General features: G+C 58.6%; 1 protein-coding gene across 5 annotated transcripts in view; it reads right to left on the bottom strand.

Annotated features, from left to right (window-relative positions):
• Positions 1-2,498: 2,498 nt before the first annotated feature.
• Positions 2,499-8,552, bottom strand: part of CNOT3 (CCR4-NOT transcription complex subunit 3) — a 19,127-nt gene continuing 13,073 nt past the window's right edge. For 3 of the 5 annotated variants that reach the window (XM_032793001.2, XM_075070734.1, XM_075070733.1), the window contains 8 exons: positions 7,078-7,396; positions 5,858-5,963; positions 5,620-5,785; positions 5,414-5,513; positions 4,854-5,052; positions 4,370-4,502; positions 3,355-3,480; positions 2,499-2,981 (listed from right to left, as the gene is read on the bottom strand). In XM_032793001.2, coding sequence (XP_032648892.2) covers positions 2,682-2,981; positions 3,355-3,480; positions 4,370-4,502; positions 4,854-5,052; positions 5,414-5,513; positions 5,620-5,785; positions 5,858-5,963; positions 7,078-7,396 — 1,449 coding nt within the window. In that variant the 3' untranslated portion in view covers positions 2,499-2,681. Of the gene's footprint in view, positions 2,982-3,216; positions 3,481-4,276; positions 4,503-4,853; positions 5,056-5,413; positions 5,514-5,619; positions 5,786-5,857; positions 5,964-7,077; positions 7,397-8,552 lie in introns of those variants that run through there. The other 2 variants (XM_075070732.1, XM_075070735.1) reach the window with 2 other exon arrangements.

The raw sequence follows: 8,552 nt of genomic DNA, 5'->3' as shown, positions 1-8,552 counted from the left end.
TGATGGATTTTTACCCCCTTGTCTAGAGTGAGTCGAGTGAGGGGCAGTGGAGAGGCAACTTTTCCCCCATCCCGTCATTGAGTACATACTCATTCACATCCTCAGCTGTCTTCCCCTCAGACAGCTGATGGCAGGGGGTTTGTGTGACTTCCTCTATTCGGCGATGTGGTCTCCCTAGTGATGGACGTGTAGCAGCAAGTGTACCTCGCTCTCGTGGCCTTTGCAATCGAAGAAAATGGTGCCGGGGGGGGGGCTTATCTAGGGTGCAGTGTCTGCGTCGTGTGCTGGATCTAGGATAGATGAACTTTCGTAACCAGTCATTTGGGGGTCCAAAGGACTAATCCTACTCAGAGGCCACAGGTTGCTTTGAGAATGTTTTCTGGCTTAAGCTCTCTAGCATTATCCGTGGAGTATGTCTTGTATTGTTGCAATTGCTTTCACGTCAAGAATGACGGGAGTGCTTATGGTAAATTATAACTGTGGCAATACATGGGTTTAGCACTCCGTGAGGACAAAGCAACGAGTGCAGGCACTGGCCTATTTGGAAAGTCGCTTGCACTGTAGGATCTGCAGATGTAATCCACGGAGCTCTACAGACTTAGATACTGCCTAACGGGGTGGGAGTGAAGACCATGGGCTCTTCACCCCAGGAAGGTGAGCTAGCTATGAGCTGGTCTAGCAATGTACCTGGAAGGACCACAGAGGGATATAGTTCGCAGTCGCCCAGAATTTTGAGGCAGTGTCATGGGAACAATTGTGGGATTATCAGGGATACCCTAGCTGCTTCAGGTGCAGGTATGTGGGGAAGAACGGAAAGGCTAGGTGGAGGCTGCACATTGATAAACAAGTTATGATATTAAAGTGTGTTAGATTGATTTTACCCGCCAGGGATAGCGGCGATGGTGATGGGTGTGTGGTGTGTACAGGGGGTTTCGGGCTTCTTCGGCTCGCTTTGCTTGATGTGTCTAATTGTGAATGTATTGATTAATGGAAGTCATAGGTCAGTGCCCATGTAGGAATTCCCAGCCGTGGATATGGACCCAGGAGATAATTTCCAGGATGGACTTGTCCATAGTCTTCTTACCGACGCAGCAGGTAAAACTTTTAGGCGCTGGTTAAATTTTAACCAATCCCCTAGATTCAATTATTATTGTTGATTTTATCACTTCTCCCTCGCGAGTTTCTTCAGAGCTCATCTCAGCGAAGCACATACGTCCACCTCCAACAAGCTGACAAATACGTACTCCTGTCTAACCCCTTTTCCCTCCCTCCTGCTCACGATTCTCCATAGCTGCTGGGACCGAAAGGCTTTTGGATAACTGGTTAGTTTCAGATCTGATAATTGAAGCGACCCCCACGTAGTCTAGCACGCGACGCTCGAACATTCTCGCATCTGGACAACTTGGAAGAGGCTGCTCGGGACAATAGATGTGATCTGATGGCCTCCCCTGTCGACTTTCCAGCAAGCGCAGTAACACCCAGCCAAAGAGCAGCACAGGCACTAAGTAGCGATGTCTTCGTCCGCACTGGCCCAAATTACACCCAACTCCCCTCCGTTCTTCCGGACGCAAGGGTCGAATTACGAGAAACCCAGAGAGTCCTTGGTGCCCAGCGGTCCCCGACCCCTCCTCTAACCACGTCGCGACCTACTCCCCCTCCCGCGAGCCAGGGAGAAACCCCAGAGCCTGGTTGCCCAGAGGCCCGTTCGCCCTCTAACCACGGTCCCGTACTTCCCTCGCGTATACTCTACTAGGACTACATGCAGCAAAGTAGATGTCCTCATTCACTCCCCCCACCTTTACCTGCCGACGCTGTCCACGGCGCTCAAGAAAGAGAAGTGGTTCGGTGTGCTTCTGAGTGACTCCATCCCACCCCCCATTTCCTAGCATAGAAGAAGAACCTCATTATAACGAATTGAACATAATTTTAGTCCCTTCATAAAGCTAATCTTCTCCAAAATGTAAGAATAGAACGCTCTTCCCCGGTTACGATTCGACAAAAAATATATGCTCTTTAATAAACACCAGCCGGGCCCTCAGCGACTGCATAGCACCTCGGAGAGAAGGGATTGGGGAAAAGCAATCAAGAAATACCAGGTGGCTCCCCATATTGGACAAATTGCCATGTCCATCCCTACCGCCAAGGACTTAACGCCAAGACAGCTGCCATCGTGCTTGGGGCTATGGAATGAAAACTCATAGGCGGTGGTAAGTGGAGGAGATTTCGGCCAAGAAACGAAAAAATGATAGGAAGAGGGCACTGAGCAGCAATTCTAGGAGACGAGGTTCATCAGAGGGTTCGGCGAAATTGAGGGGCGATATGATAGGGTTTGGGCCCGCCACGGATCCCCATCTCATGAGAATTGTGGAGTTTTACAATATTCTGGATTTTTTTGTCGTTCCTTAACGAATATTTTATTCTTTTAAAAAAAACCCAAAAGTCCATAATGATTTAACGCCCCTCCCCAATCACTCCTCCTCTTGGTTCTGAGATTCATCTTTGTTCACTTTTTTTATTTTGCGTTGCCCTGCGCGGGTTTCCGCTCCAGCTCTTGTCCCACCCCCCATTAGCCCCAATCACGTCACCAGGCATAGGGCGGGCCAGGGGGATGGTCTTGACCTCCCCTATACCTATCACTAGCCCTCCCTCTTGTCTTGTCTCTGTGACAACTGACATGGCATTTAAGGGTTCGGCTCATGCAAGGAGGGGGCCCCCGCCTGGGGGGTGGTGACTCTATATGTTGGAAAAATGGAACGGTAGGGAGGCAAGCTTGGCCTCTCGTCCCCCTCCCCTCCTGTTCGTCCCGATGTCCCGCCCGCGTGGACTCTAGAAGGGCTGGCGCCCCCTGCGGGTGGTGAGCAGCGTGTCACTGCAGATCGCGGTCTTCTAGTAGCTGATGGGTACTCGAAAGGTGAACCGTCTTTCCTTCTTTCCGCTTGGCCCCATTTCTCATTAGTCGAAGTAGTTATGTATTCGTGACCCTAGAAGGGGGGAAACGTTGGGGCGGGGAGGGATCGCAGAATTAACGGGGGAGCATCAGAAGACAGACAGGCAGAGCCCATGGTGCTGCACGTACCACGGCCTGATTTCGGGCCTGAACATGCTGGGCTGTTACAGGAGGGTCTCAGCTGCACACAGAGTGTGGTATGTGCCAGTTTGTTATTGTAGGGTCTCCCCCTGGGTGCTAGGACTGAGAGGGCTGCTGTGTTACCGAGGAGTCTGCTGTGACTTGTGATAGTAAGGTCTCTGACTGACTCCCTTCCCCCAGGTCAGTGGCCCCACCCCAGAGGTGGCTGCATTTTCCTGTGGGGCAGCAGCTCAGAGGGGGCCCCGGGGGGAGGGGGAGGCACTAACCTGCTCAAACTCATCCGTGATGGTCTTGGGCTCCTCGTGCCGCTGGAACCACATCATGTACTTGGTGTGGAAGCGCCACGACTGCTTCTTCAGGGCTTTGGCCGCCAGGTACTGCGCCTTGGTACCCTGGAGAGAGAACCAGGCGTGTCACACCGCCGGCCAGCAGGGGGCAGCACTCAGGGCAGCTGGGACCCTCCCCGGGGCCCGGGTTTGGGAAGTAGCAGATGGCATGTGCCACTGGCTCAGGGGGTAGCTGGGCATGTACCACTGGACCTAGGGAGGTATGGGGAATGGATCAGCATGTACCACTGACACAGGAGGCAGCTGGGACCAGACCACAGGACCTGGGGGCGTGGCTCAGCCCATACCACTAGTGTGGGGGTGGGCAGTGTCTTGGTAAGTGGCAAAGGCAGCAGGGGAGAAGGGGAATGTACCATTAGCAGTCTTCCTTTGGGGGAGCCAGACGACTAGCTACACAGCCAGCAGCCCGTAAATAAAGCAATAGCACCATTCAGCATGTACCAAATGCTCCGGGCATGGGGGGACGGGGGAAACTCTTGGCATACACAGCCCTTGTCCCCTGTTGTTGGTGTATGTCTCGGCATGTACCAATCACAGGGATGGTTAAGGGGGACTGTACCATCAGCACCTGGGGGGGGGAGAATCCCCTCCCACATACCAGAGGCAGGTGGACAGTGTGAGTGGATCTTGGCACCTGCCAATGGTGGGAGAGGGGAATATACCATTCACACCTGCAGGGAGGGGAGTTCCCCATGCACATACCAATTGCAGGTGGCCAAGGGGGAGGAGAAGGGGAAGGATGGAGCGTACCATCCGTGCCTGCAGGGAGGGGGGGGTGTCAGGTGGCCAATGCGCAAAGCCAGCAGTGGTGGGGGGGGGCACGTTGGCAGCAGTCACCCACCTCGCCCCTCCTGCCCGAGGGAAAGGCGGCAGCGGCGGCCAGACAGGGCGGGACTATAGAGCGCTCTAGCCTGCAGAGGGGGCCCTTCTGTACCTCCAGATAGTAGAAGATGAAGAAGAGCGTCTCCGTTGAGAGCCGCTGATAGAACTCCACGGTGTCCGAGTGCAGCGGAGGCATCTGGTGGTGGTAAGGGGGGGTCGGGCAGGGGTTCCGGGGCAGGTATTGCCTGCGGGGGTGGGGGGAAGGAGTTAGACAGGCTGATGGGAGGGGGAGCAGCACGGTGTCTACTGGGAACAGAACAGAGCAGTTCTGGCTCCCAATCCCCTCTCTGCTCTGTTAGACCCCACTCCCCTCCTGAACAGGAGACAGAATCCAGGAGTCCTGGATCCCAGCACCCCTTCTCCCCGCAGTAACCACTAGACCCCACTCCCCTGCCAGATCCAGGGAGAGAACCCAGCTGTCCTGACTCCCACTCCTGGAGCTAACCACTAGACCCTACTCCCTGCTCAAAGTTGAGGACTGAACCCAGGAGTCCTGCTCTCTCCAAGTTCCCAATGCCCCAGGGACTGTGCCTTACCGGATCCTCTCTGAGTCCGAGGGGTGAGGCATGTGGTGCCAGGCTGCCTCCTCCATGGCCTGCTGGTAGAGCTGCTCCTTGGTGAGGGGCACCGGTCCCAGGGGGCAGACCCCCAGGGAGAGAGGGATGTTCACCTCTGACAGCTGGATAGGCGGCTGGCTGGAGGCCGGCTGCGAGGTCGTGCTACTAATTAAAATGTCTGCTGGGGGGAACAGACAGCCTGTTAGATTCTTCAGAGAGCACTGGGAGCGCAAAGCTTTAAAACCAGTTTATGCAATAATCCCTTGCCTGGCGCCGAGATGCAGCCACCTTTCGGGTGGGGCGCAGGGGCTGGTCCTACAGGGACCCCTCACCTGGAAACTGCATGTTTCACAATGCAATCAGCTGCACTGGGACACCATGTGCATGGGTGGAATCCCTTCCTATGCTCCAGCAAGGTCTGAAAGCCTGAGAGCCTGCTGGAGATGGAACCCAGGAGTCCTGGCTCCCAGCCCCCTCTGCTCTAACCACTAGGCTCCACTCCCCTCCCAGAGCTGAGGAGAAAACCCAGGAGTCCTCACCCCTTTCAGACAGGTGGAGAGATGGCACTGGGTCCTCTATACTGGCTCCGATGGCTGCTCGCTCTGCCATGGATTTCAAGCTGCTCAGGGGCTCAGGCGCCTGGAAGTGACAGACAGGGTGGGTGGGTGGCAGTCAGTCCTGTGACTCTGCCCTCGCTAGTCCCTGAGGTGCCCCTTATCCCCCCACACAGAGGGGGCAGCCTCACCTTGATTTCTGGCGTGGAGCTGAACTGAGGTGGCCCGTTGAGCAGTGGCTGGCTCGGCTTGGCCTCGGAGAAGGAAGGGGTCGGGGAGCTCGGGGTATTCACTGTCATGGGGACTAGGAGGCCAGAGCTGGCACTGGGGGGCACGGGGGCTCCACTGGGCTCTTTCCTGGGGGAGAGGAGAGAGTGTCAGTCAGTGGCCGGTAGGGTGCTGGGGCGCGGCCGCCAGGCAGGTACTCACGCAGCGCTGCTGGGCAGGTTGTGGGCCACCGGCTGGCTGGGGAGCGCTGGGCCGCTGCTGCCAATAACAGAGTCAGATGTGCTGTCAGCCACCACGGAGCTGTAACCTGCAGGGGTGGGGGGTGGAGACACAGCTCAGGAGTTGGGGGGCAGGGTAGGAGAGCACCCCACAGTCTAAACTCTCTATGGCTGAGTCTGAAAAGTCCCAGGGAATCAGGCCAATGAGATGCCTCCCGTCCCAACCAGGGTCAGAACCCAGGAGTCCTGCTTCCTCCACATCAACCACTGCATCCCATCCCCCTGCCAGAACTGGGGACAGAACCCAGAAGTCCTGGCTTCCAGCCCCTGCTGTAACCACTGCACCCCACTCCCCTACCTGAGCGCGGGAGAGAACCCAGGAGTCCTGGCTTCCAGCCCCTGCTGTAACCACTGCACCCCACTCCCCTACCTGAGCGCGGGAGAGAACCCAGGAGTCCTGGCTTCCAGCCCCTGCTGTAACCACTGCACCCCACTCCCCTACCTGAGCGCGGGAGAGAACCCAGGAGTCCTGGCTTCCAGCCCCTGCTGTAACCACTGCACCCCACTCCCCTACCTGAGCGCGGGAGAGAACCCAGGAGTCCTGGCTTCCAGCCCCTGCTGTAACCACTGCACCCCACTCCCCTACCTGAGCGCGGGAGAGAACCCAGAAGTCCTGGCTTCCAGCCCCTGCTGTAACCACTGCACCCCACTCCCCTACCTGAGCGGGGGAGAGAACCCAGGAGTCCTGGCTTCCAGCCCCTGCTGTAACCACTGCACCCCACTCCCCTACCTGAGCGCGGGAGAGAACCCAGGAGTCCTGGCTTCCAGCCCCTGCTGTAACCACTGCACCCCACTCCCCTACCTGAGCGCGGGAGAGAACCCAGGAGTCCTGGCTTCCAGCCCCTGCTGTAACCACTGCACCCCACTCCCCTACCTGAGCGCGGGAGAGAACCCAGGAGTCCTGGCTTCCAGCCCCTGCTGTAACCACTGCACCCCACTCCCCTACCTGAGTGGGGGAGAGAACCCAGGAGTCCTGGCTTCCAGCCCCTGCTGTAACCACTGCACCCCACTCCCGCTGCCTGAGCTGGGGACAGAACTCAGGAGTCCTGGCTTCCCCCGCTCTCACCACTATACCCCACTCCCACCCTCCAGAGCTGGGGAACAGACCAGGGACCCGTTCTCTGAGCTTCCCCTGGCACTCACTGGTGGCTCCGTTCTGCTTGCTGGCGTTCTGCTGGGCACTGGGAGGCCGGGGCTGCGAGGCGTTGGCACCGGGGGGCGGGGGCGCGACGGCCTGGGCGTAGGGGGTGGGGGTGCTGGGCATGTGACCGGTGGCTGTGACGGCCTTGGCCCCGGCGCCCCCGCTGCTGTTGGACACGGCTCCGTTGCTGCTGGAGCCCGGGCCGTTGCCCAGCGAGGACGAGGTGCTGGAGCTGCTGCCCAGCTGGTAGCTGGGGGTGACGGCCGGCGAGGGTGGGGGATGGTTGTTGTGGACACTTTTTGAACCGTTCTTTGCGGGAGACTGTGGGGACAGACAGAGGATTAGTCCTGCTCCCTCCTGTAGAGCCGTCAATGGAACCCAAGAGTCCTGGCTCCTGGACTGCCCCCCCCCACTCTAATCACTAGACCCCACTCCCCTCCCAGAGTTGTGGATGAAACCCAGGAGTCTTGGCTCCCAGCCCCCCTGCTCTAACCACTAGACCCCCCCCTCCCGAGTTGTGGATGGAACTCAGGAGTCCTGGCTCCCAGGATCCATGTGCTCCCGCCCCCGGATAAGGCAGGGAGGCTTGCTGAGCGGGAAGGGCCCTATCTGGACCCTGGCAGAGCCGAGCTGCCTACCCCTCTCCCCTCTCTGCCACAGCCTGCCAGGGCAACCCTGGGCGAGTCACTCAGCCTCTGTCCCAGCTCTATGATCGTTACGTAAGGCCAGGGACCGGGGCCTGGCCCCGCTGCTGCACAAACACACTGCAAGCATGGAACTCGCTGCTGCAAGATGGCACTGGCTGGTCCCCGGGGGCACCTGCAACCCCAGGCCTGCCACGCCAGGAGCCTGCGCAACTCCCTGCCACAAGGTCTCAGCCTCTGCAGCCTGGCAGCGCTGATGGGCCCCACGCTGGCAGCTGAGAGCCACGGGCACAGCACCCTCTATGCAACCGAGCCAAACCCAGGGGGGAGGGAGGGAGAGGGGGTGGGTGGGTTCATCTGTCTTTGTCCTGTTTGCTGTCTGTGTGCATTTGAGGGTGCTCTGCCCCGAGGCCCTTTCTCTATCCCCTGCCCATGTGGGTCTGTGGGGGGAACTCACTTGGACCCCCTACTGCTGATCCCTCCCCGCACCTGAGCCCCCTCCCAGACACACATTGCTCCCCAAAGCCCCCTCCTCCCAAGCTCCATGGGCCTCCCACTCAGCCCAGCCCACCTGAACCCCAGAGGCCCCTCTCTGACCCCTCCCCACCTGAGTCCCACAGCCCCCCTCGCCCGAGTCCCCATATCCCCCCCATTCTGATCCCTTCCCACCTAAATCCCCACAGCCCCCTCACTCTGACTCCTCCCCCCAAACTCCATAGGCTTCCCTCTCTGAGTCCAGCCCACCTGAGCCCTACAGGCCTCTCACTCTGATCCCTCCCCACTTGAGCCCCCCAGCCCACCCGTAGTCCCCATATCCCCCCCATTCTGATCCC

Source organism: Chelonoidis abingdonii, chromosome 11 (assembly GCF_003597395.2).
Source record: "Chelonoidis abingdonii isolate Lonesome George chromosome 11, CheloAbing_2.0, whole genome shotgun sequence".
NCBI lineage: Eukaryota > Metazoa > Chordata > Testudines > Testudinidae > Chelonoidis > Chelonoidis abingdonii.
This window is presented reverse-complemented; position numbering and strand designations above follow the sequence as displayed.